The sequence below is a fragment of the Lepidothrix coronata genome, unplaced genomic scaffold, assembly GCF_001604755.1.
Source record: "Lepidothrix coronata isolate B3197 unplaced genomic scaffold, Lepidothrix_coronata-1.0 Scaffold64, whole genome shotgun sequence".
In the NCBI taxonomy this organism is placed as follows: Eukaryota; Metazoa; Chordata; class Aves; order Passeriformes; family Pipridae; genus Lepidothrix; species Lepidothrix coronata.
Window position 1 is genome coordinate 2,608,922 of NW_016690244.1, and position 15,601 is coordinate 2,624,522.

Consider the following 15,601-nt stretch of genomic DNA (forward strand, 5'->3'; position numbering starts at 1 on the left):
AAAGAAAAAAAATCCAAAAGAAATGTTGTGCTTAAGAAAGCAGTTACTCTTTGATTGCTGCTGTCTCAAAATTAAGAGACTGAAATTTGCTACATGCTGAAGACATAAAAAGTCATCTCAATTTTCCTAGTCAAATTATGGAAAAGCAGAAGAGAAAAAAAAAAAAGGAAAGAAACATGGCTTAAATATGTTTTCTAACTCAATGCTCTCAGTCCCAAGAAGATGCCAAGAGTTTTCCATACAGTAACTGAGCTGCTCCATCTGTTTAGAAGAATTGCAAAAATTTCATTAGAAGTGCCCCATTTGACAAGTTTTGACTATCTTTCTTCAGCACCTTTTATCTTTCTACCTTATAGTAAGACTTATAGTCAGGTTGCTAAAGTTTAGATAATGGAAATACTATTTCTGTGGAGGCCCCAGTCTACTGTGAAGTCTCAAAGAGCTTTTGATTTTGATGAAGTCTACGGATAGTTGCTGTGTGTTCTAATTAATGGGAAATTAATGAATAATTATTGATACTGAAACCTAGAGCTCCATTTTCATAATTCAACATATTTTTCTCATTGAACAGAGTTACCTACAGCAAGTCTTCTGATCTCTTTCCATTTTCATTGCTAGTTAAAAGTGAATTTCAATTTCATTAACAAAATATCTTTTTTCCCCAAGACAAACATCTCCCTGATTTGCCTTATCTGAAGCAGAATGAACTTCACACTTGAAAATTCTCAAAAGGAGTGCAGTGTGAAAGGCCATTCTAGGAATTCACTTCAAGAGGTGAGAAGAGCTCTCAGTTGCACTAACCCCAAGTGAAAAGCAATGAGAATAGGGTATTTCCTGCAGGTGCCCTGGAAAGGAATCAGGGAGGTAGATATCTCTCTATGATGTTGCTAATGATAAGGAAGAGATTACACTGTAGATGGCTGCCATCACCTTAATCAATTATATTCTTGTTAAACTGAGATTTAATTAGCTACATTGAGACTTTTTCTTAACAAATAAGTGAAAATTCTGCTCATTGCTTAGAATTGATTCTTAATTACCTAACCTAGCATTTCACTCTAATGAGTCACTGGCAGTGACGGTAAACAGTAGTTCTCTATTTATATGGTGATAATATTTACACCAATATGGATTATAGCAAGGACAAACTGTAGTAGCTCTGTGGTTTTAAGAGAGTATGTACAACCCAAGACTGATTCCTAGCACTTAAAGAACATTGGAGAGCAAAACTGACTTCACTAATGTTTTGAGATTATTGCTTCATCTAGGTTTGTGTTTAAACAGTCACTGCAATTCATGCCTCAGCAATACAAGCGTTTTCTGAGTAAGACTATCTTATTAGAGAAGTGATGAAAGTTACTCAGGGCATGGCAGTGAAAAAGGAATAACTGTGCACTTCTTGAGTGCTTTAAGCAATGAAGAACTACTGTCATTGATCTGAGCTTTTACAGAGGATTAACCAATCTCTCTTTCCCTTTGGTGAAAATACTTCTCCCATCTAATCAAGTGAAACACGTATTTCTGTTTTCTATCTCTACCTTCTTTGGAAATATTCCAGTTTTGTTTCACTAAGGCTGGAAGATACTCTTTTATCAGCATTTCACTGCAGTTTATTTTTTTTTCTTTTTTTTTATATCTGTATGGGAAAATACTTAAATACAATGTTTTATTCTAACAGGCTAGCTACAATGTCTTAAGCATATTAATAATGCTAAACCATACTGGGGCTAAGTGGCAAAAAAACCCAAACCAAACAAAACTAGTCACTATTACTTTTGCTAATGGGAAATTACAGTGTTACCACCACAACTGAAATGTGATGACACCTTCTAAAGGTTATCTTTTCATACAGAAAGTATGAAAGAGAGAAAGAAAAACTGAAGGGGATTAATTTGTTTACTTATAATCAACTAAGCCTAATTCTGAGGTACTCCACAGTTTCCAAATGGACCTCAAAGCAAATGAGAAGACAGAGTAACAAAACTTCCTTATCAGTCTTTCAAAGGGAGATAGGGTGTGATTCATAAATAGGACTTAACATTCATGATTAACATTTTGCTGCTTTGATTTCTTGCAGAGTTCAGCATTTCAGCAACCACCTGAGGTTCTTTGAACATTCACTGGCAGAGCAATATGTGCCAAACTCTTCCAGCTCCCACTGAGGCATCCTAACCACAATGCAAAGGAATTATGTTGACATGTAAATGTGTGCTTCATCTGCAGCCATAGGTATTTATGTACTTTAGGAGCAGTGGAACAAGCTCTCGAGTGAGAAAATGATACATGTGCTCTTTCCTTCTCTTACTGGTGTGAAAATAACATTTTTAATGGAAAACTGGAGTCAGGTGCCTATTCTGGTTATGGAGAGGATCAAAGTGAAGCAAGGCTTTTTTGTCAGTGTCTTAAATATGCATTTGATCTTTTTTTCTTATGGATTTATATTCCAGCTAGTTAATAAGAAAGTACTCAAATTTGTATGTGTGTCTCTTTCCATATAAAGACTGCATTGGCACATACACAAAATAAGTAAGTGTCAATTTTCCAGGAATTAAACACAGAGTAAAATGCCCTTTCTACTCAATGCAAAGAAATCTTCTACTTTCCAGAAGGTGTCTTGTTATACAACAGGATCTATGATCAGTGATACTTGTGTTTTCACCCCTCAATGACCTAGGATTCATCTTTACAAATATTTCCAATACAACATTGCCCAGCTGTGGTTTAAAAGTGGAACAGGAGTGCTCTAAGAGACATTACACTGCACAGAAGGAGAATATAACATGGCTGCTAGAGCCCTGAAGCTGGAACAGTGCTCATAAAGTGACTCTAAATGCTTGAGCAGCTAGAACATTTCAAACTTCTTCATTGCTTTCCTCTTTCTTCCTGAGAAATTTCTATTATGCAGTCCAAGTAGTCTAATCATTACCTGGGGCTATATCTATGTACTAGGGCTAATTAGTTAAAAATACAGCAATGAAATCTTCCCAAGCCTGCAATTAAGACACCATATTAATCTTAGTCAATAACATCATTCTGTTTGTTTTTCATCCTGGAATAAAGATAAAGTGATGGACAGTAATCTTGAGGTCTAATCCTCTTTAATCCTACAGACTCTAGCCTAAGGAGATGAGGAGGCACACTTCTCCTTGCTGAACTGCCATGTCTCACCTCTGACTTAGAGCAATCAGCTCCAAGAGAGTGCCAATTAGCAACTATGGTCTTTGGTCTTCATCAGTTCTTACTACTAGAAGTTAGTAACAAATTACATGGATAGCTAACCCTAGCAGTTGAATAGAAAATATCAGTAGTTTTGACAGAGTAATTTACAAACCATGGCCACAAAATAGTGGTGCAAACCTCCAGGGCTCCATATCTTCATGATGTTCAGTCATTTATAACCTATATAAGGTAAAACTCAACCCTGATGGTGGTAAATGAGTATAAGTTTTAGCAGTTCTGAGTTTGAAACGGAGCTTGAAATAATTGACCTCTTACTGGTTTCTTTATTAAGATAAAAGAATTCCACAAAGATAAAAGCAGGGATTTTTACTATATTGCAGACTCATCTTGAGATCAAAGCTCTGTTGTTTGCTTGCAAGACCTTTAAATTAGTCATGGCTTCTGGAAAGTCTAAATCACCCTGGTGATGAGGAAAAACTGGTAGAGTGAGCAAAGAAGGCTCAGCACCTTTTCCTGGATGTGATCTGCCTCCTATCCCTCTCCCCCTTTGAGGCACCTATGTAAGGGGATGGGAAGACAAGCTCTGCCTACTTTAAACAGAGATGCAGTACTGCTGCAGTCCCGATGGATGTCAGCTATTCTGAGGACTTTGATGAGCTCTGTGTTTAAGTGTTGCAGGCCCAGGCGACAAAATACTCAATTCTGAATGTAAATCATGTACAGAAGTTAACTAGCACCAGCTGCAAAATTTGACCACTTGTGGGTACAGTGACTTCGATTCTGCTCTCTTATTCACCCTTTATTAAAATGAATTTAGTGGTGAAATTCAAAATAATATAATTCAGCCTTTGCACTGTGGTATAGTAAAAATGACTTGCAGCTGTTTTCTAATTATTTCTACTTCCATATAACAGCAGTGACAGCCTACTGCAATAGGAAAAAAAAAAGGACAGGAGGACTTACAGAGTTGTCTTTCACCAGAAGAGCACAGCACTGTATTCCTGCCAACAACATTTTGTGGGGATTCCAGGCAACAGAATCAGCCCTGCGAAAATTATAAATTGCACCTATAATCATGGGTACTAAAGAATCAAAAACGGCAAAACAATCCAAGCAGACGAATCAGATTTACCATCCCCCCACTCCCACCATAGGTTCAGAAATCTCTCCAATTAAGTAATTTCTATTTATGGAAGCCAACAGGCCATACAACTTCCATCTCAATCCCTGGTAAGTGACCCCATGAACTAAACTGACTTACCTGTGGATGCCACGAAGAAGTCTGCAATGCTTCCTTGATATCAAAGCCGAGCCACCCCAAGAAGCCTGTTAGAACATTTATAGAGCCAAGAAAATATTTGTATAAAGTTCTTTTCATAATACTTCAGCTAATAATTTATAAAGAAGTCTTACTTCATTTAAAACTTAGTTTACTACATGGTCAGTGGGCTAAATTTTGTCTTTAGTATCATCTACTGAAATAAAGATGGCAGCCTGGGGCTGTGCCTAAAACAGAGGAGTTAATGGTTTGCGCCACTGCATAAGCCACAAACTAGACTGGCCCTTCTATGTAAGCAAGGCAATGAACTGAAGTGTCCTTGCATAAGCAGACTCATTCCTGATACCGAATAGAGTTGCTTCCTTTCCCCCAGCCTTAACCTCAGCAGTGAGAGCAGAAAGCCTCATTTTGCTTATTTTCTTCCTGCTAGCCATTTCCTTCCTGAGAAATTCAGAAGGAAACAGCAGACAATGTAAAAGTTCTGCCAGTTGCAAAGTCCAGGCTTGGATTTTCCACACATCTGAAAAGCAAAGTCAGGGAGTGTGCAACAGCAGCCTTTCTGTTACCAGCAACCCAACTGATCTTAAAATGGTTTAAGACTCATCACATCTCCCTCAAGTCAGTAGAGAAGAACTCTCTACTGAATCTCCTCACTGAGTGTCATCTACTCTAGACACCCATCTTTGGGCGATACCTTTTGCAGATATACGCCTCTATGGACAACAGAAGGAACTCAGACAACAAGCTTTTATTAAACAAGTTTAATTCTGGACAATCAGAGTCAGGAAATGTGATCCTTATTCATTAATTCTGCAGGGATCAGATTTCACCCATCAGGTGTTGTGAATCTTCAGTTCTCAGACAACAATATTTATCCACAGGGGAAAGTTGGAGAGATCATGCAAACAGCAGACATGTCATACAGTGCATTTGAGAAATTACTGATAAATAAATAAATAAATAAGAGGATTTTCAATGTTCATGCAGGTGGAATACACTTAAGCAAACTATCTGTGAAGTAAGCAAGGTTTTTCAGAGATGCACAGAAGGCATCAGTCCACAAAACATCTGGACTCAGTTTGTTTTAAAAAAAAGATTCATATGTTTTGTGCTAATGAAGGGGAAAAAAAAAATCATTGATGTAAAGATTCCTGATGTAAGCATGGAGAATATATGCTTGTTTAGCTTTTCTTCCTTTTTTTTCCCTTGAAGAAAACAGATGTGATAGATGACATACAAATTTAGCATCAGTATTTGCTTCATAGGCCATACATTAGGAATAAGATCTGTTATCTCTGGGAGACAGGAACGGTAAAGGCTCACAGGGGAAATGAAAGGTTATTAACTTGTCTTAACACATCATTCTCATTTATGCAGTACATTAATGCACCCCATCATATTTTACATTGTCATGCTCACAACATCCTTGCTGCCACTCAATCTACAGCTGGGACCTAAGGTAAGAAATGATTCTACCTGCAGAACCACGACTTCAGGCTATGTTTCTCCAGCTGGCCCAAATTTGCCATGTTATGGGAAGACAAACTGAACTTCATAGAAAATTTTACTCTTTTCATTCTATGATTCAATAAAGTCAAAACAATCCCTAAGTTATTCCCTGACTTTCATAATTTATAAACAACACATTAAAAGATAATAAATTTCATGAAATCTGCATCTAAAGGTGTCTGTGTTTTAAAAAGTTGAAATTTTCACACTATCTCTGAAAAACAGGATTAGAAAGGCACTCAAGAGGTCACCTCAACAGTGTGCCACTCCCAAAGGCAGGATCAACATACTCATCTCATTTCTGTCAAATGCTTGTCTTTTCTAGAAGTTACTAATCAATGAATACATGGCTTGTAATTAGCATGAAAATGAAAAATAAGATGCAGAGAGGCACCAGCAACTTCTGCCTCTACAGCACTACTGGCACTACTTTCTGCCTTTGTTTTAAAAACTACTGCTGGAGACCTAGAAGAGAGGAGTTATAGTACTGGAGGTCCAAGCATCTTCACTACCTTTCAATCTCTCCTGGAGCCACAGGAGTACAAGATAAATTTGTGATCCATATTTCTTCACCCAATTCAAAGATCAAGTGCTTAGGGATCCAGGGCTGGCAAAAAGAAAACAAAAAACCCACCACCACCAAAAAAAAAACCCACCACAAATGAGAAGACACCTAAGACAACTGAGAATCACTGTCTTTGGCTTTAAAGACCTCTAATGATGGAGGCTGTATAATTTAGCCACTTAATTTGTGTTTAACGGTAACAAACTGTTTTCAATTTAAAGTGTCAGACCTAAACAGTGTCACCTCTAGTCACACCTTCAGTGGTCGGGGTAGAGATTATTCCTTTCTTTTTGTATTGTCTCTTTGTCCTTTCTAGTTTAAATAACATCAGTGCTTTCCATCTTTCCTCATCGGTCATGATTTCTAGATATGGTTCTGTTTATCTGCATCGCTTTGTCATTTTCTAATCTTTCTCCTGTAGGTCCTTAACCTTCTTGAAATGCATCTTTTTATTTGGACACAATCTAGATAAAGCAGATGAAGTACATACCAGGAAGAATCATTTTATGTATCTTCTTTATTCAATTCTGAAATACATTTAACTTTATTTGAAAATATCACTAATTTGTGAATTACTGCAAAGCCCAGATCTTTTTCTAAAGATCTGCTGTCTAGCCAACCATACCCAGCCTGTATTTGTGCACTTGATTATTAGAACTTAGAATACTATCTTTATTGAACTGTAGCCTAGTTTTTCCACTTTTTTCTCCAAATTATCAAAATCTCTTTGATTTCTAATCTTGTCCTTCCACTGCCTCTCGCAGCAGTTTTACATAATTTTCAAATTGTCAGTGTATTCTTTTTCATCCAAGTTATTTAATGAAAATAACAGATAACTTCTAACCTAGGACAGACCTTTGTGGAATCCTGCTCAAAAAATTTTCCCCTTTCAGTGAACCACTGGTAATTGCTCTCTGGGTATGATTTTCCAGCCAGCTTTTCACTCACTACCAGAGCTGCAGCTTGGCATGTTTCTCTGGCTTTTTTATTAGATATTGCAAATACACAATAAAGTTAACTGCTTCTCCTCCATCCATGAGACTACAGAAGGAAGGCAGATTGATCAAACTAGACTGGCACGTTTTGTGGATGACAAATCCAGCTGAGATCAATGCAGGGTAGGTTTAAACATTAATATTATCACCTGTGTCCAACGTAATGTAATTGATAACAAGGTATGAGAAAATTACTCTGTTTCATATGCAGCAAATCACTTTCAGCTGAATGATGGAAATCACAGTGTTCACAGTGATTAAACTAATTACCTAAGCACAGGCTAATAAGTCAAACCTGATTTTCTGTACTGGACTCTAATAGGAAAAAAAAAAGAAGAGTCAAAGTAAGGACCATCAGGGAAGAAATACTCATATATAGTACTTAAAGCTGCGTGAAGACAATACATAACATATGTAAGTGCTGGAACTTGAGTGCATATTGATGATAAAACCAAGTTATTAAGAAAGGCACCACAGATGTAGATTAGAATAAAATAAGCAACTGGAATGCTTGTATAAATACCATAATGTAAACAAAATAAGCTTGTTATAGCTCTGCACTCAGGCTGTTGAACAGCTTGACTGCTAGGACAGTTTGGACTTACTAGTATTATCTTCTTAAAATAATATTTTCTGTAACTCTCTTTACCTCTTCTGGTTTATATCTCCATGTGAGAGCTTATCTACTATTTCTGACTTTATTGAAATTTATCTTCCTGAATCTCACTAATTTTATGTTGATGTTCTCCCTTTTGCCCTTTTGCTCTTCCTAAGAATCACCAGCTTTATCATTTCATATTTAATGAAAATAGTTTCCCTAAGGCAAACACATAGATTTTTGGGATCAGAAAGTATTCTGAAATGAGATAAATCATTGTAAATCTGGAAATAACACCACCGACATTCATATAGGTTATTCTTAGTAATAGCTCGTGAGAGCATTTACAGTAGACAATCGTGATGCCCATTAATGATACATGAAAAGTCCTAAATTAGACAGAATTTTACTTAGTTCTGTCTGTACTGTACCTTTTTCCTTCACAGTTACAGCAGGCCCAAACAGCAATACTCACTTTTTATAACTCAGACTGTATAATGTGTAAATCATTCAACAAGAAGCCAGAGGACTGCAGATTCTCAAAGCTTTCAAAAATATCATATTCTTGCCTATAAGGCTAGAAGGAGGTAAGCCTGCTTAAAAACAAAGATAAAAATCCAGTTCTTCCCTGTGTCTCTTGTACAGCCTTTCTGAATGGCAGAGACTTAGTTTCACTGTACCTGTTCGCATATTATTTTACTAAATCTATTTCTAGTGGTACTGAGTGAAAAAATATCACATTATGAACTACAGTCTGCTCATTTTACCACAGTACACTTGTACATACATGTATGACTGACATCACTTACGTGGAAAGCTTTCAGTCTTTCCCTATATCCTGTTCTCTTATTAATACCGCTAGAAACTTTTAACAGAAAATAAAGAAACAGCCATCCATTCAACTCTTCATAGAATGTGAAAAATAGAAAAAATACTGATAGAACTTCTGAGAACCACCGAGAGGTTCATAACATGAATCACATCTTAACAGAATGATTGGTCTTCCGGACCATAAACCCAATTTATTACTGGACATTTGTCCTTCTACTGGGAATCTATTAACATCTGACACCTACAATCATTTTTCAAAGAGAAAATTGACTTAAAGATATTCACAGACATTTTTACCTTAGTTTTACATGAGGCAAAATCAAAAGAAGAAAGTTAATTCTTTTCCAACACTATCAGCTGTCCATGGTTCAGAATGTGGCCCAGGCTTATCTCATCTAATTTTAGTTCAGCTACAGGGAGACTACTCATTGTACTCCTACAGTCACTGGAGATGGGTCCAGCCACGTCTATTCAGCTCACCTGAGGTTCAACACAGATTCCAAATACATCCTTCTTTCCATCAGCTGTACACAGACACACAAGAGACTGGCATGAAGCTTGAGTGCTGTGCTTCTGACGAAAATCTGACTGGTTGTTCTCAGCAGCACACAGCCATGAGGGGGCTTTGCAGATATTTTAAATACGAGGCCTAGATTCTGCATCTTTACCTCCAAGTCAATAAGAAAACTCTTTTGACTCACTCATATAGTGACCTTATTTATCAATGTCTGTGAGACATTTATTTGAAACACACATCACTGCCTACCTGATTTTTCTCTGGATATTCAATTTTAAACAAACACTTAAAAAATTTAAAGCAGATCTAAAAATCTCCATTGACATTGCTCTAGATTTTCTTGTTGCTTCACAACTTCTAATGTAGCTATTCTGGATTTGTGGCATTGCAATTCTAAAGAGAATATAATTTTAGAAAAGATGAAGATCTATCTTTATTTACTCTTTCAGGTAATAAAAAGGCTCAAGGATTATCCCAAAAAGATTCATGAATAGATTTTAATATCCAAACCTAAAATTACAAAGAAATTTAAAAAAAAGAAAAATGTAAGGAAACTCAAACCTTAAATATGAAACAGAATAATTTATGACTGGTTGAGCCAGAAACATGTCTTTATTTTAACCTGTATGAACTGCACACCACAATTCTAATGTGTCTATTCTCCAACCGAACATGGAAATAATTCAAATTTATACTTGTATATAATCACTCTTTAAGCATTTTTAGGAGGTAGCAAGAAGAAGAAATTGATTATGAAATAATTTTGAAATATAACTTGACAGGAAAAAAAATAGCTTTGACTGTTTGTCAGAACCAAGCTATTTTCTGTTTTGCAGCACATATAACAGAGATGAGTCAGAATGTACTTCTGGTCCTTATTACAAAGAAAAGTTATTAGAGCCCAACTTACTTTTAAAAAGAAATATCAACAGTCAAAGCAAAATAGCAATTATAAAAAAGCAGTGCTAAACAAAACCATGTAGTATACAAACTCACATCAACATGAAGCCAGAGGCCATGCTTTTCACAGATATCAGCAATTTTATCCAGAGGATCAAATGCTCCCAGCACTGTTGTGCCTGCTGTAGCACAGACAAGAAATGGTGCTGACCCCTGCAATAGAATTCAAAACAAAAAAAATTATAATTTGCACTGCTCATTTGCTCCAGTATACTTGCAGAGAATAAAGTATAGAAAGGTCTAGGAATGTAGGACAAAGATGTGACAGTCTACATTTAGTTTTCCAACAGAAGGTACTGCATTTAAAAGTGCTGACTCCTTTTTTTCCCCATTAAAAAAAAGAAAGTTCATTTTCCATTTCTAGTTAACACCACCCCAGGGCAGACTTCACCAGCTTCAGATTGCTTTGACAGATGCCAGTTTTGCCAAAATCAAAACACACCAGATATTTGACATCTCCCTTTATACACTGATTTTCATTTCTCAGTCTTCATATTTCACTACCATATTTGCTGTCATTCTGATGGATAAAAGAAAGCTACTAGCTCAGACAGCAGACTATCCATGCAAGGAAAGGGCTCATCCCTCTAGGGTTTCCACCTGCACTGTCTCTACAATACCCCTATTCTCTGCCTGGTGAAGAGGAAACTTCAGTTAGACAACACGATTTGCCTTCAGCAGCATTGGCACATCCCATGACAGGGACGGTCATCGCTGCCTGATCCCATGCCTGACCTACAGCACAGTGCTATTCCCTTGTTCCTACGCCTGTCTAGAAAACAGGAAGGGTTGTAAGATGGTAACTGCATGTTAGGAGAGAGATCACTGGAAATCTCAAAGTTTTAAGGTCAGGCAGCTGGGATAAGGAAAACTTTTGTCAGGTTGCAGTCTCAGGCAACCACTGTAAGCCATCCCTCTTTGTTTCTGTGGTTTTCCATTCAACTAATAGCAGGGGTGCATTTACAATAGCAGGCTAGGTCACGTACCCTTGCAGATCTGTGTGGCTGTGTCTACTTAGGAGCAGAAACTGAAACAATTAAAAGAACTGGTGGATTCTGTAACAGCTCTGTGAGATTGAGGGTACCAAGCCCTAGCAATGACTGCGTGGTCTCACTTGCTGGTAAATCCATGCTGAAGGAACTGGTCTGCACGTTTCAGCATCTGGCCTACAGCATAACAATGCAGTTACTGAAGAGGCACTAAAGCTGCTGTTACACTGTACAGTCTGGAATCACTGAAGTTCATTTGCAGGGAATTAAATCTTTCAGATGATGTAAGTCTGTCTGCTAATGTAAGTCAATGTAGCTTGGTGAAAACAGACATCAGCTGAAAAAATCAAACTCTACACGAGTCTTTCATGTATCTTCACTCAACTGAAATCTGATCTCTCATAAAAAAAAAAAGAAAAACTGTTNAACATCTACAGAGACAGATAGGCTTAATTCACATTTGCACTCTAACAGTTTTATACTTCTTTACAGTGTAGAAGACTATTAGACTGGTACATAATTATGATTTATTTGTATTTTAAAATTTCTCTACAAATTGCTAAAGCAGTGAAAAGTAATATTGGAAAGAATTTAAATTAATCCCATACATTCACAAAGAATTACCAGCCTATAATTCACTTCTTGGTCATTTATTCCTAGTACAAGGTACCACAATAGTCAAACTTACAAGCCAGCCTGAAGCTCAAGTACAAAACACTTGCAAGTGAGGCAAAGATGTATTTGATGCATCTAGTTTCTGTTAGTGTTCCCACCAATTTTCTCCCAGAGCTACATCAAAGTCAAAGGTCCTCAAACAGCAAGTTGACAGCATGACTGAATACAGGGACAAGTCTAAGATCTCTTCAAATCCCAATAATTGTTACCATTACACATTTTCCTTGAAGAAGAGAATTCAATTTTTGTTATTCTTGACAATAGAGTTAAACAAATCTTCCTGACTAAACTCTCTAAAAGGAGTCCTAAGACTCTTGCTATTCATATTCAGTGATCATTTTGTGGTTTTGTCACTAGCAAATACATCCTCTCTTGTCTAGAGTCATTAGAATATTTACTGCAATTCACTGAAGTGTCCTTCTGTAAAAGTTGTAAAGTAGCACTTTGTCAAGGACAGACGCACTTACAGAAGCTCTGATGAAATGAAAACCTTCCAATACACCTGTAACTTCCATTAAAATGCAAGTGAAATCGTGTTTTCCTGTAAGCAGAGCATTTTGATATAGAACATTTGTTTTTAAATTGCAGAGCACCATACTGGGATTGACCTTTTTTAAAAAATCATAAATGCCAGATGATTTCTTTCAAATAACCACTACATTTAGTATTACATGAACAAACACAAATTCTGTTTTTGCAAGAGCAAAGAGTTCATTCTCCTGTGAGCCTGCTTCCTCTTGTTCCATTTTATTTCAGCCTTTTTTTCCCCCATCTTGCTCAAATGAATAAAGTACAGGTTGTCTTGCTCAGATAATGCAAAGTAAAGAGAGAGGCAAGCAAGAGAGTTTCCTAGGTCATTAGGGCTATCATGTATCAATAGCTATACTATCTAGCATGAAACTCAGAGATGACTGTCAGGCAGAAGATGTATCTAAATCAGATCTCACTGAAAGCTGTTGTGGCCATGCCAATGCATGACAGGACAGCACTACCTTGGCTTTTCTATCAGCCACAAAAGCAGGTTTCCCAAGATAGGATTCAATAGAAGGTATTATCTATGCCATCCACGTTGCACTAATTACTTTGTATTCACAGATCACGACTGAACTCTGAATCCTACTGTTCTGATACACAAACTAGAAGTGAAAATTAAGGTGAGCTAACCAAGCCAAAAGAAGATGCTCCTGGAATTCACATTCAGTCCTCCAGGCTCTCTAAAATAAATTATGTTGACTATAGTTAAATACTGTCTTACAGATTATAGGAATGTATGCTAATGGTGTCCAAATATACACATCAGTACCTTTCTAAATGTTGGCCTTTGACTTTCTACTTGGCAAAGTCCCTAGGGAAAAAAAGGCACACCTCTGCACTCTTCCTACAGTAATAGAAAGGACTGAATTTAGCATTTGTAGCTTGTATGATGGTTTTAGAGACTAAGACACCTTACAGTTCTTGCTTACTGCAGAGGATAGAGGAACAGCTGCTGTAATTACCTGAAAAACCTTTTTAGGAAAACAAATACCACATCCATTTAAAAAAAAAAAAAAAAAACAGGATCAAGGGAAAAAGAAATCCTGTAAGAAATGTGCTAAATATTAAGAGCAGCATTGTACTCAGGACTTTCATTAGCAGCAAACACCCTGTGGAATTTTCCTCCCTTCTAAGACTGTAGAACCTATAAGCCTTGACTTGTTATACAAGTTTGTGGAAAAGAGATTTCTCCTGTAAGAAAGCCATTGTTACATTAATTGCCCTATTTTTAAGATTTTGCTCACTCTTAGTTTCCTTCCTTTCACTCAGACAGAAGCACACAGTTTGCATACACTCCTCTCTCCTTCATGCTCTCTCTCCCCCTCTCACCTCTTTCCTGGCCCGCTGGACTTGTTTCTCCAGTTCCTCAGGTATCATCTTACCTCTAAGGGACACAGATTTAAAACTTTTTCAGTTACATTCAAATAGGTTGTTATGTATAGCACTAATGCATTTTAAAAAGGCTGAGAGATCACATTCATGGCTCTTGCTTTCTTACCTTTCATCTGTTCTGATGAAGTAAACGTTCTCTGTACCAATACCCAGGAAGGAGGCTGCCTTCTTCATGGAGTAATGACACTGTAAGTGAAAAGCACAGAGAAAAAAAAAACAACATGCAATTAAAACAAAAGAAATAAATTCCTCATAGGGAATTCCCACATAGGGAACAGTAACACTAAAATTAATTCAACTACACATAACAGCCACGAAAACAGCATATTCTAACACAAAAATCAAACTGATGAGCTACATATCACAAAGTCCATCTTGTATTTAACAATAACATACACTGAAAACTGGGGAAAATAATGCAAAAAAAAAGATGTGTACCATGTTTAAAATGTGGGCTTAAAAAAACTAAGAAACTCTATTACATACAAATTTTTTTAAAGCTGGTTCTGCATTAGAATGAAAAGTAGAAATTTTGAAGTGTCATCAGGGAAGAATTATTAATTGTTTCAAAAGGTTTTGCTAGAACTGAGTCAAAAGTATCAATGACTGTAACAATTAGGAAAGGCATGAGAAGAAAGTTCAGAAGGCTATTGAACTCAAAAAACTAGAAGCAATGAATAGGTCTGAAAGTCAAAAAGCACCATTCCTTGGAATCCGGACCCTTAATTAAGATGTGTGTTTAGATAATACATCTAAAGCCTCTACCACTTTATTCTTGTAACTTTTCTGCATGTTTTCTCTAATCCTCAGTTTTTGGCCACTGACAGAGACAGGATACTATGCTAAACTGACCCTCGGCCTAATTCAGCAACTCTTGTTCACACCATCAAGGAGCTACCCAAAGGCTTCCCAAGACCTACTAAAGCCTTCAGATGTGATACAACTGGGACTTACAAGGCTTTTAAAGTCCTCTCTCTGCAAAGGGATCTGAAAACCATGGTGTTGTGAAGCCATTATGAAAACAAGCAGACTTCAGACAAGACTCAGCACATCTTCAAAATTTAATGTGGATTTTTGCAAAAGGTTCCAGTCTGGACTAGTCTGCATTTTTCAGAAAATGAAGTTACTATTTCAGCAAAGAATTTTAGCTAGGTCTCATCACAGAGACATTTTTGAACGAGTACAGACACAAGCAGTCCACTTCTCACCTAGTGCTGAATAATGGGCATCAGTCTACAAAGCCTGTGAAGTGAGTGTAAGCGAGGATGTTCAAAATGAGTATTTATTTAATCCGAATGTGGTAAAATGACTTTGGTGAGAAGGATACTCAAGCCTACAGACCACTCCATACAACTTTTTTTTTCTGTTGAGCAAACATTCATGGACTATCTTACCATATTTCCAACATTCACCTCTATAAGGACCTGCTCTACTGTGAGTACTGTTATTCCAGCACAAGAACATTTTGTCTTATGCCAGAATAAGAGTACACTGATCTCTGCTTAATTCATCTTCATAATTAGCCTGGGAATTTAAGATACAGTAACCTTCTTAACCTGAAGATATTTAGAAGTTGA

At 36.9% G+C, this 15,601-nt stretch overlaps 1 protein-coding gene across 2 annotated transcripts in view; it reads right to left on the bottom strand.

Annotated features, from left to right (window-relative positions):
* Positions 1–15,601, bottom strand: part of GADL1 (glutamate decarboxylase like 1) — an 81,271-nt gene that overhangs the window by 43,818 nt on the left and 21,852 nt on the right. For both annotated transcript variants that reach the window (XM_017818044.1, XM_017818045.1), the window contains exons 7-11: positions 14,131–14,210; positions 13,962–14,016; positions 10,471–10,587; positions 4,442–4,506; positions 4,144–4,225 (exon numbers count right to left, since the gene is read on the bottom strand). In XM_017818044.1, the coding sequence (XP_017673533.1) occupies positions 4,144–4,225; positions 4,442–4,506; positions 10,471–10,587; positions 13,962–14,016; positions 14,131–14,210 (399 nt within the window). The remainder of the gene's footprint in view (positions 1–4,143; positions 4,226–4,441; positions 4,507–10,470; positions 10,588–13,961; positions 14,017–14,130; positions 14,211–15,601) is intronic.